Here is a 24,908-nt window from a genome sequence, read left to right on the forward strand (position 1 = left end):
ACAGCATCCCCGATATCCAGAAGAGACCAAGGGTCAACAAGAAACAGCAGGGCAAGCCACGGGTGGCCACACTTCCGGGCAGGCAGATTTCTCAGTTGTCACTTGAAGGCATCTGGAGAATGTGGGGACCCTCGCTGTCTCAGAGTCAGGGTCCCACGCAACTCATCAGAGCAACCGCTCCCCTGACCTCTGAGCACAGGGCTCACCTGTGGGCCCATCCACCTTGAGCACGGACGCCACAGGCCGGGGCAGGACGTGCTGCCCCACACAGGACCTTCCCACAGGTTTCTTTGTGTCATTCCTGAAGTCTCTGCTAACACAGCAGCGCTCAGAGTGTAGTTGCTGGGGCGTCTAGATCTGCAAAACACTGCAGAATACTCCCTGGGTCAAGGTTGCCTCCAAAGGGCTGATGTTCTAACAGAAATCACCTGAGGAGGGCAGGGTGGGGTGGGGGGTAGGAGGGCCCCGCCCGGAGCCGGCCGTGTGACCACAGGTAACTCAGCCTCTCCCCAGGCACCCCGCCCTCTCTTGGAACCATAGGGACTGCAGAAAGTTAGCATTCAACTGCGGTGGATCCCTTGGTCTTCTGGGGCCTCTGCCAAGTGCTGAGTTTGGAACATCTGGGCATGCGGCTCCTTCAAGGGTCAGAAATCCACCTGGGTTAAATTTGGGTCCATGGGGAGCATTTCCTTGCGTAAAGCTGTTATTTCTTCTTTTTCGCTTTTTTCTTGGCAGTGTCTGCGTTCAACCAATTAGCAGAAGTTTTTTTCCCCCTCAGGGCAAATCATCTGGATTTGTTTTCACCCCCCCCCCCCCCAGCCCCACTCCTGCCATTCGTTGTGCCCTTTGGCTTCTTGTGTGTCCAGCCCTCCCACCCCACGGCTGGGGCTTTGCTCCCTGCAGCAGTTCCCTCTTACGGCGCGCATCCTGGGAAGTTTCAGGTTTCCTTCATAGAACTTTGTTATTTCTTAAGTTTCTGCTGAGGCTCTTGACCCTCACTTTCAAACGGTGCTTTTTCCATTGCAAAGATGATGATATTATCACCGTCTGCATTTTATGTTATGTTATGGTCTCATATTTGGTACATATGGTCTCATATTTGGGTTCCCTTGTCCTGTAACGGTTTTTACGGACATGCTTGGCCTGGCCGTGGGACTCCCTTTCTCCACAGCCTCCTGGTGTCTTGTGGTCTGATTCACCTTCCTCCTCAGAGGGTCAAACCCTCACACAGACGCTGGATCTGCCTTTACCACCTCAGCTGGTTCCAGGCGTGCCTTCGAGTTTTTAAACTTTCTTCTGTTCCTGAGTTCACACGGTCTTCTGTCCCTTCTCGCCGCTGCTGCTGATGGTTCAGAGCCTCTGGGCAACCGCCAAGACCTCATGGCACCTGGATTCATGGCACCTACTACCTGGATTCTAAGCAGAGGAACTTGTAAAGAGTCAGTGGAATGTGCAACGTCTTTAAATGCCAGGGACTTACAGTCTAACCATAAAACAATTAGCAAGGGAAGCACAATTTATAAATTCTTATCTGGGAAACAATGTATATCCAAGAGCCATTGGGATAGTATAATTCTACCTTAGGACTTTGTCCATTTTTTATTAAAAAATTTTTGGGGCGCCTGGGTGGCGCAGTCGGTTAAGCGTCCGACTTCAGCCAGGTCACGATCTCGCGGTCCATGAGTTCGAGCCCCGCGTCAGGCTCTGGGCTGACGGCTCAGAGCCTGGAGCCTGTTTCCGATTCTGTGTCTCCCTCTCTCTCTGCCCCTCCCCCGTTCATGCTCTGTCTCTCTCTGTCCCAAAAATAAATAAACGTTGAAAAAAAAAAAAATAAATAAATAAAAATAAAAAAAAAAAAAAAAAAAAAATTTCTAATAGCATTTTATTTTTTAATTAAACATTTTTCTAACATTTAAATTTGTAATCATTTTTATTTATTTTTGAGAGACAGAGTGCAAGTTGGGGAGGGGCAGAGAGAGAGGGAGACACAGAATCCGAGGCAGGCTCCAGGCTCTGCCCTGACAGGCTGACAGCATTGAGCCTGATGTGGGGCTTGAACCCACAAACCACAAGATCATGATCTGAGCAGAATTCAGACACTTAACTGACTGAGCCACCCGGGCGCACCTCTTGTGATGAGAACTTTTAAGGCCTACGCTCTTAGCAGCTCTCAAAGAAGCAAATCTGGAGATTTCTTTCGTAATTGAGGCAAAATATATAGAGCAATAAATTTCTCCTTGTCACCATTTTTAAGTGCTCAGTTCAGTGGCATTAAGTGTGTCCACAGTGTTGTGCAACCATCCATCTCCTGAACTGTGTCGTCATCTTCCCAAACTGAAACTGTGTACCCTTTAAAGTTTTTAAAATTTTATTCATTTTGAGAGAGAAGGAGCATGAGTGGGGGAGGGGGAGAGAGAGAGAGAGAGAGAGAGAGAGAGAGAGAGAGAGAGAGGGAATCCCAAGCAGACTCTGTGCTGTTAGCACAGAGCCCAATGTGGGGCTCGAACTCACAAACTGTGAGATCATGACCTGAGCTGAAATCAAGAGGCGGACGCTTAACCAACTGAGCCACCCAGGTGCCCCTAAACTGTGTACCCTTTAAACACTAACTCCCCGTTCGCTCCTTTGCCTCAGATCCTGGTAGCTACCATTCTACTTTCTGTCCCTCTGACTTTGACCAAGTACAGTAGATCAAGTGGAGCCATGCCATAGCTGTCCTTATGTGCTGGAGAGGTCTTAAACAGTTGAATATATATGCATTCCCACGATGCAGCAAATCCAGCCCTAGCTGTTTACCCAAAAAGAATAAAGCCGCGTCCATGGGGATGCAAGCTGGTGTAGCCACTCTAGAAAACAGGATGGAGGTTCCTCAAAAAACTAAAAATAGAACTACGCTAACAGGCCCAGCAATTGCACTACTAGGCATTTATCCACAGGATACAGGTGTGCTGTTTCGAAGGGACACGTGCACCCCCATGTTTATAGCAGCACTATCAACAATAGACAAAGAATGAAAGGAGCCCAAATGTCCATCAATGGATGAATGGATAAAGAAGATGTGGTATATCTATACAATGGAGTATTACTCGGCAATCAAAAAGAATGGAATCTTGCCATTTGCAACTACGTGGATGGAACTAGAGGGTATTATGCTAGGTGAAATTAGTCAGAGAAAGACAAAAATCATATGACTTCACTCATATGAGGACTTTAAGAGCCATAAGGGAAGGGAAACAAAAATAATATAAAAACAGGGAGGGGGACAAAACAGAAGAGACTCATAAATATGGAGAACAAACTGAGGGTTACTGGAGGGGTTGTGGGAGGGGGGGATGGGCTAAATGGGGAAGGGGCTCTAAGGAATCTCCTCTTGAAATCATTGTTGCACTATATGCTAACAAATTTGGATGTAAATTTTAAAAAATAAAAAATAAAATAAAAAAAACCCCTGAGAATGAACTGAGGATTGATGGGGGGGTGGGAGAGAGGGGAAAGTGGGTGATGGGCATTGAGGAGGGCACCTGTTGGGATGAGCACTGGGTCCTGTATGGAAACCAATTTGATAATAAATTTCACATTTAAAAGAAGGAAAAAATTAAAATCAAAATCAAAATTTAAATTCTAAAGAAAAAAAAAGAATAAAATCTCATCTACACAAAAATTTGTATACAAATATTCACAGCAGCCAGGCTGTGTAGTGAGCAGAGGGCCAGGGGTCAGGCTCCCCACGGAGGTGGGGAGAATGTGGGGTCTAGGAGAAGGTTCTCGTTTAGAGGAGAGACACCTGAGTGTCTTTACTGCTGATGGGAAGCCTGTGTAGAGACAGAGAGGTTGCCCAGAGTGACCCACACTTCAGCTCTAGGAATATCTAGGCGTGTGTGAGTGTCCTCCTGGAGGGAGGTAACCCCACCCGTTGAGCCCAGCTGCTTGAGGAACTGAGGGGTGACCGTTACCCAGTCAGCTCAGTTCTGAGAGGAAGTGGGTCCACGCCAGACAGTTCACAAGCTCTGGCTTCTGGGAACAGTGTTGGGGGTCTGTGAGGCTCGGAGAGCTACCCAAGGCTCTCCTCTGCTCCCCCTCCTCCTGCCCCCCACAATTCACTCACGTGCACTGGGTGGAGGCTTGTAGGCTTGGCCGCTGGGCCCCAGCTCTGGCTCATCCAAGGTCCAGTCTTACGTCTCTGGAATCCACGCATTTCTCTCCCTGCTCCAGCTTCTGCCCTCTTCTGCCGATTCTGCTGGTTCCACTTTGCAAACCCTGCATGCACCCCCACCCCGGGCACCAGTGCCGAGCAGTCACAGGTGGTCGACCGAGGCGAGGGACAAGCCAGAGCGTGGCTCCAAGGCAGGCCCTGCAAGGCAGGCCCTGCCCTCCCTTCCCTCCTATTTCCTCTGACTCCTCCTCCCCTTCCACTGGGGCACAAGTGCCTTCACCTGGAACATTCTTGCTCCAATAAGATGGCCCTTCTTCACAGAACCATTTTCTGTGGTATTTTGCCCTTCCCTCACAGGAATTCGCTCACTCCTCACTACAGCTCATCTCCCCCTCCCCCGCCTCAGTCCTTGACCTAAGTGTACCCTGTCCTCAACTTCCACAAGAGACTTGTGCCCCTGGGAGCCGCACCAGGTAATGGTCCCACACGCAGTGAGAAACATCCCCCTCCAGGAGCAGGCAGGGCCCCTGCAGAACCTCCGGAGGGCCCTGCTCTGTGGGCGCTCCACCCCTAGGCCAGAGAGGGGCAGGTGGAAACAGGGCTGGGTCACAGTCTGCCTCACAGCACGGGGCGGGCACTCAGCCTGGCCTCCTTCTTCCCAGGGCTGCAAGGCTCCATGCAAACCCTGGAGGCCAGACTAGACGCGGAGCCCCCTTCCTGGCCTTGCCCCCAGAATTTGGGCAGCTGGGGATATGGTGCAGTCCAGGGCTTGATGAGGGGACCAAATGGACAAGCTTTTTGTTAAGAATGACAGAATAGTTAGGAGGCGGCGGGTGCCTCTGAGCAGGGGAGTCCTGGGGGCAGGCATCGCACTGGCTGTCTGCTTCCCTCCATGGCCTCTGTTACGCCCCTGCCCTCCGCCCTCCTTGCCCCACCTGAGTGGTCAGTCGCCATCTGGGCACGGTCACGGGAGAGAAGGCCACAGCAGGCTGAGTGGGGCGGGCGGCCCTGTGGGTCCCCAAGCCTCTCGAAGCCTCCCTCTTCTGCACGTGTTCTGCTTCTACTTCCAGAGTCTGGACCCCTCCAGCCTCCCTCCTGGGACCACGGCCTGTCCCAGCGTCCACTTTGCTCTTCCGTTTCCCCAAAGACAGCCCCCAGCCTCCAAGGCTCCCCGCCCCCCGAGTCCTGAGAGTCCTCAGTGCCACCGGCTTCTCCCAGTGCCTCACGGCCACACTGGTCCAAAACGTACCTTCCGTCTACAGTCTTATGTCCCATTGACTTTCTCAAAACTTTACTGGAATTCTGTGATTAAGCAAACTTCGACTCACTCTCTAAGTGCCCATACAAAAATGGTCACCTGATGCCTCCCGTATGTTTTCAAAACAATCAACGGCCCGTGCACGGACCCCTGAGCTGAGGAGCGGCCGTTGCCATGACTCCAGAGTCCGCGGGAACGGCATTTTCAGTTTGTGACAGGCGAGCTTTTCTCTGGAGCCTTGCCACACACCCCCGTCCCCGGAGAACACTCCGCTCCGTTTTGCACGGTTCGGAACACCGCACGGCTGGGTCCACACCACGTTCTGCGCGGACTCGCGGTGTTGGTATGACAACACGGGGAAGGCGCCCATGGATGTGCGGGTTTCGTTCCTCCACGTGGTCGCCGGCCCCCGGCCTTGGGGACAGAGCAGGGGTTTCCATCGGGGGGCTGAATGGACGGGAGACTCTGGCCCCGTTCCTACTGCCTCTCAAACGGGTTAGGTTGGCTTTGTCACACACTTGGCGTAAAAACCCATCAAAAGATGGGCTAGACGTGTGCCACTTGGCTTCCCTGTCTCCTCCGCACGTACTCATTTAGGTTACTCCCTCGAAACGCCTGTCCCTGCCTCTCCCGCTGTTTTCTCTTGGGCTGTCTTCTGCTTCCCGGCCTCCTTCACTCTCTCTGGACGAAGGGTGTCTGTCAGCCGTGGCACACACTCCCCACTACGTGGCTTGTCCCACCACGTGGGCGAAGAGCTCTTCGTTAATTGTATTGTCGTCAAATTGTCATGTCATCCTCTGTGGTTAGTGCCTTCTGGGTTTTGTTCAAGAGATCCTTGCCTGACCTGCAGTCATGAATTGTCTTCTAGAAGCTTAGTTTTGCCTTTCACATTTAGCTCCCTACAGAACTGCCCAAGAGAAACACACCGTGAGCCACATACGCGCTTGGAAGTTTTTCTAAGTGGCCGCATTTCTTAAAAAGTAGAAATGACAACAAAAATAGGTGAGAGCATCGACTTTCACGATAGGTTTTGTTTCACTCAATACATACAAAATGTCACCTCAACATGTAACCGGTAGAGAAATTATTGGTGAGATAGTTTATATTCTTTTCATAGTAAGTCTTTGGAGTCTGGTGCATGTTTGACGTTCACAGCACACCTCACTCTGGGGGCTAGATTTTCATCAGAAATACTTGAGTCACGTTTAGACAACTTCCGGAAATTTATGGTTGGAATAGCCATGTGCTCCAACACACACGGAAGTTTTCCTAGAACTGCTCGGAGACCCTGCTCGCTCCGGAAACTCACGGCTCTGGGGTCCTGTTCTGTTTCCTTCTCTTTTGGCTCTAAAACAAACAGTTTTACTGTCTCTGGTCTGGAGTCTAGAAGTCCAAAGTCAACGTGTGGGTAGGCCATGCTCCCTCTGACACCCAAGGCGGGGTGTCCTTTGCGGCCTCTTCCTAGCTTCGGGGGCTGTCGCTGGTGTTCCGTGGCCTGGAGCTACATCTCTCCAACCCTGATGGCTGTCACCTGGTGTCCTCCCTGGGTGTCTCTGTCCTCACACGATCTTCTTTTAAGGATACCAGTCATCTGGCATAAGGACCATCCCTGCTCCAGTCTAGCCTCATCTAATTGCATCTGCAAAAACCCTATTTCCAAATACAGTCCCATTATAAGGTTCTGGGGGTTAGGGCTTCAACATATCTTATTTATTTATTTATTTAAAAAAATGTTTAAGTGTTTATTTTTTTTTTTTGAGAGAGAGAGAGAGAGAGAGGATGAGCAGGGGAGGGGCAGAGAGAGAGGGAGACACAGAATCTGAAGCAGCTCCAGGCTCCGAGAGGTCAGCACAGAGTCCGACGTGGGGCTCGAACCCACAAGCCCTGAGTTGAAGTCGGATGCTTAACCAACTTAGCCACCCAGGCATCCCTAACGCATCTTTTTTAAAGGGGACACAATTCCACTCCTATACCTACTGAGTCCTTGTCTTTCTTTACAGAATATTCTTCTGGGGAAATCCAACTCAGCATCTGACACCCACTGAAATGCTACGTCCCGTCCTGCCCAAAGCCTTCAGGAACTTCCTGCCCGCCCCCCCCCACCCCAAGCTCCCCCAAGAAATTACATTTCTCATGTAGCTCATTCTCCCTGGCTGGCCTTCCTGCCAGCCAAGGTTGGCCAGCTGCTCCGTGTACCCCGCACCGAGTCCAGGGCCACCCCCTCGTGTGGTGGCTTAGGGTCTCACAGGCCAGCACAAACCGTCACTTGGGAATTCAGAGACAAAGGAGCTATCAGAGCACATAGAGACGAACCAGGTGAGCTTTCCTGTGAGATAGGGGGCAGGGCGTTGGGAGATGGGAGAAGAAGAGAACCTTCTGGGCTGTTCCTTGAAAGTGTTATTTTTTGTTTTGGAGGGTAAGATCATGACCATGCCTCTGTACGATGAGGTTTCGGAATGTCCTGCACAGCGTTCAGCCAGCAGCTCCCACAGCAGCCATTAAGGTTATGGGCTCATTGTTTCTGTCCTGTTTTCGCCCAAGCACCCAGCATGGTCTGGAATCGTTTGCCTTTGTTCTCGACACGGGCACAGAGATAAGCACTCCATGTGTATCTGCTGAATAAATAAAGTGCATTGAAAGAAAGACAATTCAGGATTTTCTGCCCTCCCCCGAGTTGGAGGACACACTGATCTCCACAGGGAAGCTGCCGGGAAAGGACGGGCTCTCCCACTCTTCTTGAAGCCACTTCCGACCCCCGTGCCCTCTGCGCAGATCGACCGGAAAGCTGAGGGCAGCTCGTCACCTGTTCTCACCCCAAACTCACACCCACGTCCTGGCTGTGCCCCGGGCCCTCTCCATTTGACGCTGAATTCCCCTGCTTTTTGCCAAAACCAAAGGCAGCAGGGCTCACTGAGCTCCTGGGGCATGTTTTATAACTGTTTGCCTGCTCAGGATCATTCTAGAGCCATATACGGACTCCCCAGGACCAGGAAGAACAGCACCGGCTCCTGCTCTGACAGGAAACCGCAGGATGAAGCAGTCATCCCTCCCAGCAGTCTGGCCTCCCTGCCCACCCCGACCTCCTGCTGTCCCCGGGTCCTTGCCTCTGCCCAAACACCCCTCCGGGGACTTCTCCAGCTTCTGGAGCCCTGGCCATCTGGCAAGGCCCAGGGCATTCCAGCTCCTCCACACAGGCCTGGGTTCAGTCTCTGGGCTTCTCTGTCGCCGCTCCGCCTGTCCTGCCCTCCTTTGCACCCTGGACAGCCCCCGGCAGGAGGCCCAAGAGCTGCACGACCCCACCCCTGCCTGGCCACGACGAGGTCCAGGGGCCACCAAAGTTGCAAAGTATGTTCTGTAACAAGCAAAGTATGTAAGTGTAACAAACTTAAAGCTGAGATGTACAAACGTTCACTTCCCCAGGGAACAAAATGCTCTCACAGAAGGCGGGAAAAGGACAGGAATGACAAAAGCGGTTCTCCATGTGTGTGACAAACTGCAGTGTTCCCACGACGAGCCACCCTGCAAGCCCAGGTCCGAAAGGCGAGAGACTGCCGCCTCTCAGCCTGTCTATGGATCTCCAGAGAGCTGGTGGATTCTTTTGAAATAACATCGAGGAGGGCAATGATACGTAGTTTTAAACCCTGGGGAGTCTCCCTACCCCTGGTAAAATGAAAATAAACCGGCACTGTTTAACTGTTGAACAAATTGAACAAAATGTAAGGCAACTGTGACCTTCTGTCTCAGCTTCCCAAGCAGCAATCAACTTCTCCACCTGACCGAGGGCCGGCGCTGGCCGGTGTGCATGCCCGAGTCGCGAGGGTGCTAGGATTCTACCCTCCATACTGCTCTTCAGGGTCCTGTGCAGCCCACTGTCCCTGCGTGCCAGGGACAAGCAGCCCGAGGTGGCTGGCACTGACACCAGGAAGTGCCAGGGGACGGTCCTGAGGGGCTGGGATGACTGGGGGTGGCACAGAGAAGTGAACCCGGGCCCCCGGCACCCTTCTCGGTGGTGGCGTGGGGCAGGGGCCCTACCCTGGTGCCAGGCGGCCCCAGCAAACTGCCTTCCCAAGAGGATAAGGAAAGGTAGGGGAAGGGGCAGAACAGACTCCGTGGAACTTCCTGGGGCTGGAGTGCGAGCGCTCATTTACAAAACGCTAACACAGGGCACAGGACCATCACTGGGCTCATGCCACTCACCTCCCGTGGAACACGCAGCCCGAGTACCCCCCCCCCCCCCCCCCGGCTGTAGGCCTAGGAGCCCAGAGCCAGGCCAGAGCATCAGGTCAGCTGTCACCCTGAGCGGCGGGTCTCACAGATGCAGCCAGGGGACACGTACCGGCAAAAATCAAGTTTAGCATTGTATTGTTTACATAAAGTAACGTGTAAAAAATGGAGTAAATGTCCGAGACAGTTTGTTTCTACCTCGCCCCGAGGAGGAGAAACGCTGTGGTGCGAGGCGGGTGCCTGCCCTTGTCCTGTGTCTCTGGTCCGGGGAAAGGCAGCGCTCCAGGGCCGAGCGGTCCTGGTCACGGCCCGGGCTGTGGCAGGTGGTGGGAGGTGGCTTCATGTCACGGTAGCTGGAGCCGCAGCCGTCCAGCACGCCTCCCCAGTGCCATCCCACGTGCCAGTCCTCTCCAGCGTGGCCTGCAGAAGCTCTCGGATTCTTTGGTTTTCCTTAGAGGTAGACTCCCAGACAACCTCAAGCTTGCCTTCCATTTCTCTGTGAGAAATACACACAAAATAGCACAAGGAGAAAATTATCTACAGAGCCCTTATGACTCCTAAAGTTGTAAGAACTCAAAGGGAAGAATGCTTAATGTCAGAGAACAGGTCCCATTGTGCTTGGGTTCCCAGGCAAAGACTCCCGGAGTTGAATGAAGCACTGAGACCCCCTGGAAATAGAAAAAATACAAGCCACAGGCTAAACATGACTTTTTACCTTTCCTCTCTACGTTTTGCCTTTTCCTTTATTTTGGACCTTTGTTCTCTATAGAATTAACAGGTATAAGAATGAAATACAGTGACTGCAGTGGCTGACCTATGGCACAGTGGCCTGGCTGTGGGCACCCACACAGCATGAACCCTGCACGCCTCTCCTGTGCACCCTCTACCTGTCCCCACTGTGACCTGGCCAACACTCAGGAACCTCTCATAGCACCGTCCGCAGAGCCAACGATGGGCCCGGACATAGAGTTAGTCTGGGGGTGAGGAGGGGACCGCAGGGAGTGGGGCTTATAACCGAGGACACAGAGAAGACTGGCCTCACGTGCTGGGAGTGAGCGCCCAGAGGGAACCAAGACGTGTGAGGAAAGGAAAGGGTACCAGGGACTCTGTGACAGGAACCATGTGGAGTGCTGAGGAAACAGGGCCTGCAAGGTATATATGTCCTCACAGGGCCAACGTCCACTGGAGGACAGGGTACCAGCTACCACCTCACAGGACGGTGGACGCCATGGGGGATTCAGGGAGATAGAAAGACTGGCCTCAGGCTGGAAGAAGGAGCAGGCCTCATGCAGGAGGGCAGGGTGTGGAAGCCAGCTCCTTCACAGACATAGCCAGGTGGTTATGGAAGATGCTAGAAACTGGACTACCAAGTGGGCTGAGCACTGCTGTTTAAGAAGGAGGCCAGTGAGATTGAGGGAGGCCAGTGACATGCCCACTTGTCCAGTGTCACTTCTCTTGTTAACTGTTGCTTCCTTCCAAGGCCGCTTATGCTCACTGAATGCTGAACACTATTTAGTTATTTCTGTTTTCTGGGGGCTCCTGGGTGGCTCAGTCAGTTGAGCATCCAACTTCAGTTCAGGTCATGATCTCATGGGATGGTGAGGGCTTGGGATCAAGGCCTGTCTCGCTCTGCCTGGCTCGCTAAAAAAACAAAACAAAACAAAAGAGAATGAATGAATGAATGAATGATGAATGAATAGATGAATAAATGAATGAACGAATAAATAAATGGATAAATGAATAGATAAATGAATGAATGAATGAATGAATGAATGAATGCATAAATAAATAGGAACTCTCTAAGGGCAGGAAAAAATAAAGACTAAACTGAAGGCACAGGGGCAGGCAATAGAATGTTGGTATTGCTCTGAGGACAAAAGCCCGTGCCAGAAACCCATATTTTTGTAGAATAGAGACTAGGTGCTGGACCCATGCAAACCAGGTATGACAGAAAACCCCAGGGCTTGCTCATATCCACAGTTCTCTTCTTCTTCCTAGAAACACTCTGAACTAAGTGTTCCACAGTTGGGCAGGTAAGTGGAGGCACATGAAGGACCCTCAAAGCAAGCATGGCTGGGCAGAAAATCTGCTCATCTTCCAGAGAAACCTGCTCTGAGAGACTAAATGTCTCCTACAGGGCTGGAGCCGCTGGCTTGTTCTCAGGTGGATTGGGAGCTTGAATCTACATTGTTCCCCATGATTGGACATCCCCAGGACCTGTGTGGAGGGAACCAAGAATGAAAAGCCATTTTTGGAACAATTAGAAAAAAAAAGCTCAGTGGATGGGTTAAACAGTACACTGGACACAGCTGAAGAGAGAATTAGTAAACTGTAATATTAAGCAGAGGAAATCACCCCAAATGCAGTTCAGAAAAATATGATATTAAGAAGTTATACCTTATAAATGTAATAATAGCATTGTGGATACTTTTAAAGTCTTTTTGTATGTTTTTAAAAGCATTACTATACTATAGCCTATTTTAAAAATTAATAATAAAATTAAAGTGGCTCCAGGTTTGGAAATATTTTCTAGCACCAAAGAGAAGCAAATACAAGTCTTCTCTGGCGAGAAACATCCTTAATCCTGAACCTCAGGATTCTACAGATTAAATTCAACTATATATGAGTTCATAGTTAAAAAGTTATTCTAAAAAGAAAGAAGCCACATAGGGCAAGATTAAAAAAAATTTTTTTAATGTTTTTATTTATTGAGAGAGAGAACGTGTGTGAGTGGGGGAGGGGAAGAGAGAGCAAGAGAGAGGATCCGAAGTGGACTCCATGCTGACAGCAGCAAGCCCAATGTGGGGCTCGAACCCACAAACCATGAGATCATGACCTGAGCTGAAGTCGATTGCTCGACTGAGCCACCCAAGTACCCCAGAAACAAATTTGAATTCTGCCAATTTTCAGATATTGAAAAAATAACTATGAATGAAATGTTAAAAAAGAAGTAAGAGATGTACTTGAAATAAGCAAAGACCAAGAATTTATTTTAAAAATGACTAGGCAGATTTTCAAAAAAAACCAAATAGAATTGAAGACAAAATATACTGTTGTTGAGATTAAAAAAAAACAAACCTCATTGGTCGTGTGACACAGTACACAGCTGAAGAGAGAATTAGTAACCAGAAATATTGAGCAGAAGAAATTTCACAGAATGTAGACCAGGAAAACAAGGAGATGGAAAATTTAAAACATAAGGCAAGTGGAGGATTGAATAAGAAGATCTAACATACATTTATTTAATCTGAGTTCCAGAAGGACACTTAGAAAGAATAAGAGGAAATGATTTATTTTAAGATAATGGCTTATTTTAAGAGATGATAATTTTCTAGACTAAAGAAGGACAGAAAATCACAGATATGGAGAATAATTTTTATCAAGTAGATAAGTAAAAAAAAACCTTACAGTTAAACACATAACAATGAAACTGCAGAATACAAGAGACAGAGGAGATCTTAAGAATTAAGAGAAAAGGTTGGGGCGCCTGGGTGGCGCAGTCGGTTAAGCGTCCGACTTCAGCCAGGTCACGATCTCGTGGTCCGTGAGTTCGAGCCCCGCGTCGGGCTCTGGGCTGATGGCCTGGAGCCTGTTTCCGATTCTGTGTCTCCCTCTCTCTCTGCCCCTCCCCCGTTCATGCTCTGTCTCTCTCTGTCCCCCCAAAAATAAATAAACGTTGAAAAAAAAATTAAAAAAAAAAAAAGAATTAAGAGAAAAGGTGATCAATTATTTTTAAAAATGACAGAGGCTTACCAGAGACTTGTCTTTTGACTTGTCAAAACAGATTTCTCAAACAGAGAAGATAATGGAATATGCTGAGATAAAAAGACTGTCAAAGTAAAATCCTGTAGTTAGCAAAAATTACCTTACAAAAATGCAGACATTTGCAGGGAAACAGAAACTAAGAAAACTTACTCCCAACAGACTCTTACTAAAGAAACTTCTTATTTATTTATTTATTTATTTATTTATTTATTTATTTATTTATTTATTTATTTATTTAAATTTATTTTTGAAGGAGAGAGAGAGAGAGAGAGAGAGAGAGAGAGAGAGAGAGAGAGCCTGAGCCAGGGAGGAGCAGAGAGAGAGGGAGACACAGAATCCGAAGCAGGTTCCAGGCTCCAAGCTGTCAGCACAGAGCCCGACGCGGGGCTCGAACTCATAAACTGTGAGATCATGACCTGAGCCGAAGTCAGATGCTCAACCGACTGAGCCACCCAGGCGCCCCTAAAGAAACTTCCAAATGATGCATTTTACAAAGAAGGAAACTAATCTGAGAAATAAGGTCGGTGATGCAAGAGACAATATGTTAAAAGATAAACTGAGGAAGTATGAAAATTTTGAGTTTATCTGAGCAAAAATTAAATTGGGCAGCATCTCACCTGGCAGAGAGAAAGGAGCTCTGAAGAGCTATACAAAATGGAAGACTTTTTACAGGCAGAGGGGAGCAGGAACAAGGAAGTTCTACTAGGCAAAAGTGAGTTGGTTATTGCAAACTAACTTTTCTTTAGGGGATGGCAGGGTCTCCCAGGCATATGACCTAACTAGTGCTGACCAGGCAATTCCGTATTGATTCGTTTAAGATTCCCTTTCTGGTAGAGCCAAAACTGATTAGGTCAAGTCTTGGTCTGGTGATGTGGGACTAGCATAAGTGAGGCCCATTTTGGGCCTGTCACCTTATTTATAATAATCAGTAAGTAAAGGAAGGGTACTTCTGGGTAAATCAAAATAAAGAACTATAAAGAAAGTAGCAACATTTAACTGGGGACCTAAAGATAACCATAGAAGATAGATCTTTGTTTTTCACTTTCATCTCCCAAATGACACTGGACAACATCAGCATATACACTGAGGGGGGACAATAATTAGATAAGAGCATTAGGTCTTGCTCTGGGGGAGGAAACACAGGGATATTAAATTTAGATTTCTTTTCTTAAAGTTTATTTATTTTGAGAGAGAGGCAGAGAGAGAGAGAAAGCACAGGGAGGTGAAGAGAGAGAGAGAATCCCAAGCAGGGATTCTCTGCCCTGTCAGTGTGGAGCCTGATGCAGGGCTGAAACTCATGAACTGTGAGATCAAGACCTGAGCCGAAACCAAGAGCTGGACGCTCAACTGACTGAGCCACCCAGGTGCCCCAGTTAAATTTAGATTTTTTTTAATGTTAAATAACCATGGTCAAATTTTAAGGGCAACCACTGAAAGTACAGAATGCATAACTTTCAAACCATTTAAGGACAGATAATGGAATAAGGGAGAGAGCAAAAAACAAAATTCCATTTTATTAATGTGATTCTTTTTTATTTTTTTATTTTAAAAAAAAAAATTTTTTTTTCAACGTTTATTTATTTTTGGGGCAGGGGCAGAGAGAGAGGGAGACACAGAATCGGAAACAGGCTCCAGGCTCTGAGCCATCAGCCCAGAGCCTGACGCGGGGCTCGAACTCACGAACCGCGAGATCGTGACCTGGCTGAAGTCGGACGCTTAACCGACTGTGCCACCCAGGCGCCCCAATGTGATTCTTTTTTAAAAGTTATTTTATTTTTGAGAGAGACAGAGCATGAATGGGGGAGGGGCAGAGAAAGAGGAAGACACAGGATCAGAAGCAGGCTCCAGGCTCTGAGCTGTCAGCACAAAGCCCGATGCGGGGTTTGAACTCACGAACCGTGACATCATGACCTAAGCCGAAGTGGGTGTTCAACTGAGCCACCCAGTTGCCTCTATTAATGCAATTCTAAGCACATGAACTTCACAGAGTATGCAACGTTCCCCAGTGTTTTTAATATACTGGCAACACTTCCTCTATCATATGTTTAAAGGAGGAAGTGTAACAGAGAACGCAGAGAACATAATATACCCATAATCTTATGATTATGCTCTTACAAAAAGGGAATGATTAGAGATTTTAAAATTCTCAAAATGAGGGGCAGGCACCTGGCGGGCTCAGTTGGAGGCGCATGAGACTCTTCATCGCAGGGTCCTGTGTTCAAGTCCTACGTTGAGATTACTTAAAAAAAATAACTTAAAAAAAATCCTCAGAAATGAAAGAAAGAAAAAGCAGAAATAAGACATTTAATCAAAAGTAAAATCTCCCAAGAAAATGAAATATAACAAAAGTATCAAAGAGAGGGACAAGAGGGGAGGACAATTAGAGGCCTGGGTTGATTTAAGAAGTCCAATATTCAAACAATGGAGAGTTCTGAAGCGGGGGGGGGGGGGGATTGGAGAAAATGAAGAGCTGGGATGTGGCGCACAGCACGGCGACTGTAGTTAACGACACCATGTTGCAGACTTGAGAGGCTGCCGCGGGACTGGATCTTCAGTGTTCCCACCATAACCACCACCGCCACCAGCACCACAGCAAAATGGGAACTAGGTGAGGCGAGGGATGTGTTAGCTAACCAGCAAACAAAAATCAAGACCAATATTACATTCGGACAAAACTAAACTGTAAAAAATACACAGAACACGTCCAGAGGGTTTTACTAGAAAATCCTAGCAAACATTCTAAACCAGCCATAGTAGACGGGGCTGGGGCGGCCCTACCTTTTCTGCTGCAGTGCCTGCTCCAGGATACCCTGCTTGTCCCGCAGCATCTGATGGAGGTGTCTCATCTCTTGCTGGTACTGAGCGGTTTTGCTAGCAAAGTCTTCCTGTTGCTCTGTCAGACGGTGACTGATGTCGCCCACTTTCAGTGCTGCCTGCTTCTTGTACCCCTGGGGGAGGAGGAAGCACTCTGTGAGCGAAGGGACGCTGCCTGTGGCCCACGGGGTGGCTTCCCAGATGTATACCCTACCCATTTGGGCCATCAGCGCCCACTGAGATAATGAGTAAACCTTCGGTAAGCCCGATCTGGGAGGGCAAGGATCATAAAAGTCCATACAGGGGGGAAAAAAAAGAATGTCACGTATAATAATACCAAATTTCTAGTTTGCATCATGCCTAGTTTTTATATGCTACAAATAAAAACAGACCAACCTGGCAAGGTCTGTGCATTCTATCGGTAAACAGATGACAGAGGTAAAAGCCTGACTCATTTGTTTTCCTTTTACCTTTTTATTGTATAGTATTTAAGGTTACGACTTCCCTCTGAGCATTTCTAAGACTGTTGTCACATAGATTCCAATTTGTAGTTCACACAGATTCAGTGCTGTTTAGAGATGGACAGTTTACATATTCCCTCTGACCCAAGAATTGGTTTACCTCACAGTTTTCAAATTTCCAGGTGAAAGATTATTTTCTGCTGATTGTTTATTAATCTCTGGTTTTCATCTTTTTGTTCAACAAACGTGCCTATTTCTACTCTAGGGGTTGATTCTTTTTGTAGCCAATCTACAATCAATCAATTATTCTGTGTCTATCGGTACATAAATAAACTTTATAGATGACATTAAATCTTCTACACCCTTAGTTACTTTTGTTTAATCTCTTGATCTGTCTTGGACCAAGAGAAGATTAAAGCTCCTATTATTTCTAAGTTTCCATTTCCCTTTGTATGTCCTGTGGTTTATCCTTTATAGATTTGCTGCTGTGTTACTTAGCACGTAGATATTTGTGGCTACGATGTATTATTAACTGTAGTCTTTTAACATTATAAACGCCCCTCCTTTTTTTTTTTTTTTTTTTTTTTTTTGTCTCAGTGCTTTTAGCCTGAACTCTATCTTGGCACATTTAAAGATTGTACCTTTTCTTTCTTTTTGTTTGCAGAAATCTGGATTATCTTTACTCATCCTTTTATTCATAACCCTTCTGACACACTTTGTTTCAGACGGTCTCTTGGCTCTATCGTGGGATACTGTTTGCTTCATAATCCAATCTACACAACTGTTTTCTTTTAATGGGTGAAATAAACTCACTTACACTTATTGGTATTTGTTTGGTCCCACTCTTGTTATTTTGCTTGTTTTATCTACATACACTTTTAAAGACTTTAATGTAGTCCTGTTTTCTCTGTTCTTTTTACTGTTGTAATACTACTATTTAGGAATGAATCTCTTGGGATTCTTGTGGTGACTTTTATCCTCATGCCTTTATATTATATGTCCTTACTCCTCTCATTTAGCAAAAGTTAGCTCACAACCTTTTCTTCCCCTACTTAAATATGCTCAAGCTCCTCCCACTTGATTTTTCAGCTTGAAATGATATCCTTTGAACTCCTAGTTATGAAATATGAACAATCAGCTAGCTTGTCCTACTTTCTACTTTCCTACTTCCTGAACCTATCAGTTTTCCCTTGATTGTATTATTTCCACATTGTCAAAAAGACGTTTACATTTTATTCCATCAGCCTTATCCCTGCTTTGCCGAAGTCTTAGTCCACAGTTAATTGTATCTTTTGCTCATTGCCAGTACTTTTCTGAAATTTGCCCAATTGTTTCTTTTCTTTTCTTTCTTTTTTTTTTTTTTAAATGTTTTATTTATTTTTGAGAGAGAGAGCACAAGCAGGGCAGGGGCTAGAGATAGAAAGTGTGAGCAGGGGAGGGGCAGAGAGAGAGAATCCCAAGCAGGCTCCAAGATGTCAGCGCAGAGCCCGATGAGGGGCTCGATCTCATGAAGCATGAGACTGTGACCTGAACTGAAATCGAGAGTCGGACGCTTAACTGAATGAGCCACCCAGGTGCCCCTGACCAACCGTTTCTTGACTGGCTGAACTCAAGCTGATTGATCTTTGAGGAAGATTTATGGGAACATGTGCCCAGAGTTCTCACACTGTCAAAACTGTCTGATGAGTAGCGTGATTGGATGGAAACATCCTTGGCTCATACTGTTTCCTCGAATATTTATAGAAGGCATTGCACCGCTCTCTGGCATTCAGTGCTGCTGCTGAGAAGTGTGATGCCAACATGGTTTTCTTTTTCTTATTTCTCGGTTTTTTTGCCTGCATGTCCAAGGTATTCTTTCTTTATCGTAAAGTCCTTTCAATGTATAGATTCATGTCTTCATTTATTTCAGAAAAGCTTTTATGAATTATGGTTCTGAGTTGTTTTGATTTCTTCTTTGGGGGCTGTTAACAATAGGCACATTGGCTCTCTTATCCCTCTCTACTGGTTTTTTTTTTTTTTTTTTTGTCCTCTACTGGATTCTTTTCACATCTTTATTTCTGCCTTTCTGTCTTTACCTTTCTCATTTCTATTCTTTATGTCCCTGTTGTGCTTTTAGGATAGGTTTCTCCTCATGCTCCCTGTAATTCAGTCTACGTTTCTGAAACGGATGCTCCCTTCCTTCGATGTCTTCTCAGAGTTGTGTCAGTTTCAGTTCCCATCCTCCTCCATCTGGTTGTCTGTTTCTGCTTTGTAGGATTTCCTCCTAGCTCTGATGGCTTTATTAAGTTTTAGCTTTCTAGCCACCTAGCTACCTCCTTACTTATCTACCTACCTGCCTATCAATTCCCTGTCGAATATAGTTGATAATTTTGATCTTTGTGGCAACATTTCTTGAAAAAAAATTTTTTTAATGTTTATTTATTTTTGAGAGAGAGAGAGAGAGAGAGAGAGAGAGAGAGACAGAGTGCGAGCAAGTGAGGGACAGAGAGAGAGGGAGACACAGAATCCAAAGCAGGCTCCAGGCTCTGAGCTGTCAGCACAGAGCCAGATGTGGGGCTCGAACCCATGAACAGTGAGATCATGATCTGAGTGTGGCAACATTATTTCTGATGCATTTTCATCATGTGCAGGACAATTATACTTCTGTTTTTCTTCCTTTTTCTTATTTTGCCTCTGGAGGTCCCTGAATTCCTCTGAGCTGAGGTTCCTAGGAGCATGACTGGTTGGGTCAACTTCCAGGCTTTTCATGCTGTCTCTCTTGTGGCCCCCCTCTCGGGTCCTCTGAATCTAGCCTGGCTCGGAAGGGCTTCTGCCTGTGGCTCTGGCTTCCCAGATCTCAACACAGCCCTGACCTCCAGGGTGCCGTCCTCACTTCTGGGAGTCCTATTTTGCTGGGGTTTCCTGAGATGTCATCTTCGAATTTTCTCGACCTTTTCTAGGTTTCTTCTCTCCACTTCCCCAGAGATCTGCCCTGTCTAACCTGGATCCAGCTCTCAGGTGCCTCTCTGGGTGGCTGAGTAGACCCTTTTTACTATCTTATTTAGATGAACAGTACTGAGATACATTCCAAACACAAGGCCAACCACACTGACAATCAGACCTTCTCTTTTGGAAACAAAAGCCAACAGGAAAGCCAGAAAACCCCACAAAAACCCACGATTGCTCATTATTATTCAAAATATTTCTATTTAGATTCCTATCATTAATGGTATGGTGTAGTCCTTCTAGCCTTTCTGGGAGTTGAAATACTGTTGTGTATGTTGCGTTTGACTTTGTTGAATTTTTAAAATTGTAAAATATATTATTTAATTAATTCTCCAAAAGGTTATTGAATTTATTGAATACTGCGTGTCAGGTGCTATTTCAGGGGCCTGGGATATACCAGTGAACAAAAACAGAAAAAAATCCCTGCCCCTGTGGAATTTATAGTCTGGTCAGAGGGACAGATAATTTCCAGTAAACACAATAAATAGGTTATGTACCTGTCGGAAGGTGATGCTGTCTATGGAAGAAACATTAAGGCAAGGTAGTGAGAATGAAGGGTGTGGAAGAATGGTTGGACAGCAACTGTAATGGTCAAGGTGTGTCTCATTGACATGGTGACACATATACATTTGCAGGGAAGCTTAGGAAGCATATAAGAGTAATTTAATAACAAAGCAAACACCATGGAACTATCATCTAAGTTAATAGATAGAATATTAGCAGTAGCCTGCAAGTCCCCAAGAATCCCAACCCTTCAGGCATACAGTTGATCCCTGAGCAACAGGAGCGTGGATTGCATGGGTCCATTTATATGCAGATTTTTTGGATAAATACGGTACGGTACTATAAGCGTATTTTCTCTTACATTTTTCCTAATAACATTTTCTTTTCTGTAGCTTACTTTATTGTAAAAATGAAGTATATAACACATACAACATAGGAAATATGTGTTAATTGACTGTTTATGCTATTTGTAAGGCCTGTGGTCAAGAGTAGGCCATTAGTAGTCACATTTTGGGGGAATCGGAAATTACACATGGATTTCTGACTGCGTGGGAGTTGGTGCCCCAACCCTCCTGCATTATTCAAGGGTCGACTGTAATCATTAATTTCATTTTTGCTAAAATCTTTTCCTTACCTTTCATTTTTAGTTTTATAATCTAAGTATGCCCCAAACCCTTTAATTTTGCCTACTTTAAACTTTACATAAATGCAAACATATTGCAGGTTCTCATTTCCGTTGTGTTCCTTTCACTCAATATTGTGCTTGCGAGATTCACCCACAATACCGTAAATATAATTTATTCATTTTCATTGGTATTAGGTATTCCTTTGTGAATACATCACAATTTATTTATCTGTTCTGCTGATGAGTATGAGGTTGTTTTGTTTGGGACAATATGGATAATGCTGTTGAGACCGTCGCCTTACGTGATTTCTGGTGCACACATGTGAGAGTCCCCCTATCTGGAAAGGAGAAGGGAGGGACGACTGGGTGGTGAGCTTTACTCATGGTCTGAACCAATTTCCAGCCCCAGCAACAATGTAGAAAAGTTCCCACTGCTTCATGTCATTGCCAAATGCTCTGTATTGACAAATATCTTTTTTTTTAATTTTTTTACTGCTTATTTATTTTTGAAGGAGAGAGAGACAGAGCATGAGCGGGGGAGGGGCAGAGAGAGGGAGACACAGAATCTGTAGCAGCTCCACGCTCCTAACTGTCAGCACACAGCCCAATGTGGGGCTTGAACTCATGAACCGTGAGATCATGCATGACCTGAGCCCAAGTCGGACACTTAATTGACTGGGCCATCCAGGCACCACTGTATCGTCAAATTTCTTAATTTTTGACCTTGTAGGTACCAAATCGGTAAAAACACATTCTCGTTGGCCACTTTTAAGATTTTTTTTAATAACTAAAAACAATGTTTATTTATTTATTTTGAGAGGGAGAGAGAGAGAGAGAGAGAGAGTGCACATGTGCATGAGTGGGAAAGGGGCACAGAGAAAGGGAGAGAGAGAATCCAAAATAGGCTCCATGCTGTCCATGGGGAGCCCGATCTGGGGCTTGATCTTATGACCCTGGGATCATGACCTCAGCTGAAATCAAGTGTCGGACACTTACTGACTGAGCCACCCAGGTGCCCCACTTTTAAGATTTTATCTTTGTCTTTGGTGTTCTGCAGTCTCACTATAGTGTATCTAGATACGCGTTTCTTTTTCTTTATCCTGCCTCGTAGTTAGGTTATGACAAATATGTGTACTTGAAGATTAAACTTACCATATCCTCATTTACTTTAAAACTGTGTCAGGAATAAAATTCCTAGAAAACTAAGTTATCTGTTCAGAATCTCTGATGACATTTTAGAAGTCCACACAACTCCAAAAGCTATCTGGTTAAATTAAATCACTCCTACCATTGGACGCTACAGGATAAGCTCCCCTGAGATCTGGGTGGAGGACTCATGACAGGCATTTTCAACTTTGCTTTCAGCAAAGGAACCCTTTCTTCAAGTAGCACCATGCCCGAAAGTGTACATTTGGGAACAGGAGCAGAGCTGCTGTGGCCCACAGAGGGGATGAGCCCCCGACCCGCAGCGGGAGCGTCCCTCACCACAAAGGCCACTGCCTGTTATAAAAGAGAACAGCGATGTGCTGGCGGGTAGGCTAGTCTTCTCTGAATTTAGTTACATGGAGGTGATCTCGCCTGGGGAAGGCCCAGAACCCAGATCAGGGTAGCTCAGAGACACTTCATGTGGCAGACCCTACTGGAAGCCAGAAAGGCACTCAGGCAGCATCTCTGTCTGTACCACTTGAAAATCAAGATGGTCAGGCCATGCGGCTTCCAAAAACTTAATATTTGTTATTTAAGCAATATGCATGAAATATAGGGAAAAAAAGTCTATTTTTTGCATTAGGACATATATTGGGGCCTGAGTAATTATAAGTTAAATTTTATTTATTTATCTATAAATTTTGTGTATATATATGTATATATGTGTATACACATACATATAGGTACACATGCTGTTCACCCAGCACTACACTTATTTACACAGAGCTAGCCAATGTTTCATTTGTCTTAGTTTGTGAGTTTCCCCACGTAGTAAATGTCATCAGTCTATTTCTCCTCGTATCAGGCCCTTAAATCGTCATCCTACAGAAGTCCTAGATCTAATTACCCACACGTGGAGCTACACTCCCCTTCAAAACCCACAGGCTCCCTGCCTTGCACCAAGGCCTCTAGCCTGCCTATCCTCTCCCTGCCCCTGCCCACACCCCTGCTCCCACTCCAGAGAAAACGGTTTGGCTGGTAATGCTGTGGATGCAGGTGCAGAGGCCGGCAGTAAGAACACAGATGGCAGGGAGAACAGAGGTCAGGTGAGGGAGGTGGCCTGGCAGGGGAGAGTTGGTGCAGTGACAACGACTTTCTTGGGCAGAGAAACCAGAGGGTGCAATTAGGATTGAGCGAGAGAGGAATAGGTCAACCCTGATCTCCAACTGAACCAATAAATGCTGGCCTTGAGAATAAAGCCTGCACATTAAGCTCAGGATAGAGCCTGGAGATTTTTCCATATCTTAAAACAAAACGAAACAAAACAAAACAAAACAAAACACAAAACAAAACAATAGCTGCATGGCATCTTATTGTGCAGATAAACCGGTTTATTTAATGAGTGGATTGATGAGTGGCTTAATGAGTGGTTTCTGCTCCTGAAACCCAGTACCGCTTTATTTTGTAGATGACTGGAGATACATACATGCAAAATGAACCATTTTTTTAAACACAGAAATCTGACCCCAGTAAGCCACTGTTTCCATTTCAAATGGAACTTCTGAGGTTAAATGGCCACTTACCTTGATTTTTTCCTCTAACTTTCCCAAGCGAATGTTGCCTTCTATGATTTTGTTGAGAACTCCATCCTTTTCACTTTCTAAACATTTAGCCTAAAGAGCGAAGTAAAAAGAAAAATAATGGGCTCTTAGTTGAACAGAAAAATTAAATTAATAATTCTTCTGCGAAGAATCTTGCTACTTACAAGTGATCTCCGTTCTGCCACTTGTCCTGGCCCAGCACCTGTCTGGCCCCCAACCTCCACCCCGTTTGAAGGCTGTGGGCAGAACTTGGGCCAAGAGCTGAGGAGGGGCAAGAACCCAGAACAGCAGGCTGGGCGCCCCTCCTGGACACCAATGGAAGATCGAGCCCCTCAAACCAGGGGAATGTGAGAGGCTGGAAGGGTTTTCAGCACACATCTCTATTCTTGCGGGATATATCATTCCTTCAATCAGACCCAAGGAATAAGTGCCGAGATGCAAATATACTTTTACCTTGACTATTTGAATAATTACAAAATTAAGGATAAACATGAATGCACAATGCCACTCACCAAACCAAATGTGACAGCTTTATATCTTAGAGGGATGTCATTTGCAGCAGAGTGCTTTAGATTAATATCCATATGGGACATGAATTACTACACACTATAAATTATTTCAAATGCTAAAATAAAAAAGCAAAGATGAGCACAATTTGATTTCATTTGATTTCCTTCAGAAATGAAAAATAGGACACAGAACATTAAATAACTTTGCCGTAAGTCACATGGAAAACTCATCCTAAATGTGGGATTACAAATTAAGGTGCCCCTTTTGGGGCCCCTTGGTGGTTTAGTTGGTTAAGCATCTGACTCTCGATTTTGGCTCAGGTCGTGATCTCACAGTCATGGAGTTGAGCCCCGAGCTGGGCATGGAGACTGCTTAAGATTCCCTCTCTCCTTCTCCCTCTGCCCCCACCCCCCTGCCCCCCGCATAAGCGGACCTGCACGCACATACTCTGTGTCTCTCTCAAAAATAAAAAATAAAAATAAAAACTAAAAGAAGAAATTAAGGTGCCATTCTCAATAAATTAAGGCCTAGGAGACCAGGACAGGGTAAGGTTGGGATACTCGGCCCACAGTCCCAGGACAGGGCAGAGGCAGCAAGCAGCACCCCGAACCCCGGCTGGTCTCGGGGCTCCCAGGCACAAGGCGCTCGCAGGGCCAGGGGGACAACAGTGTCTGTAGGTACACAGATGTCTCTTGCGGTGGGCACAGCTGGGGAGGGCTGAAAGCAGCTCCCCCACGTCCGAGGGGTCTAAGGATTCTAAACCTGAGCCTGGCGTTCAGGCCATAATAACAAAGTTCAAGGCAGGGGGAGAGAACATGTTTCATTTACAGATTGTTGGCTTAACTTGTAACTTCCAAGTATT

General features: G+C 46.4%; 1 protein-coding gene across 3 annotated transcripts in view; it reads right to left on the reverse strand.

Moving 5' to 3' along the window:
- Positions 1 to 9,756: 9,756 nt before the first annotated feature.
- Positions 9,757 to 24,908, reverse strand: part of CEP89 (centrosomal protein 89) — a 74,027-nt gene continuing 58,875 nt past the window's right edge. For all 3 annotated transcript variants that reach the window (XM_047835191.1, XM_047835190.1, XM_047835189.1), the window contains 3 exons: positions 23,519 to 23,608; positions 16,179 to 16,348; positions 9,757 to 10,131 (listed from right to left, as the gene is read on the reverse strand). In XM_047835191.1, the coding sequence (XP_047691147.1) occupies positions 9,975 to 10,131; positions 16,179 to 16,348; positions 23,519 to 23,608 (417 nt within the window). In that variant the 3' untranslated portion in view covers positions 9,757 to 9,974. The remainder of the gene's footprint in view (positions 10,132 to 16,178; positions 16,349 to 23,518; positions 23,609 to 24,908) is intronic.

The sequence above is a fragment of the Prionailurus viverrinus genome, chromosome E2, assembly GCF_022837055.1.
Source record: "Prionailurus viverrinus isolate Anna chromosome E2, UM_Priviv_1.0, whole genome shotgun sequence".
Lineage (NCBI taxonomy): Eukaryota > Metazoa > Chordata > Mammalia > Carnivora > Felidae > Prionailurus > Prionailurus viverrinus.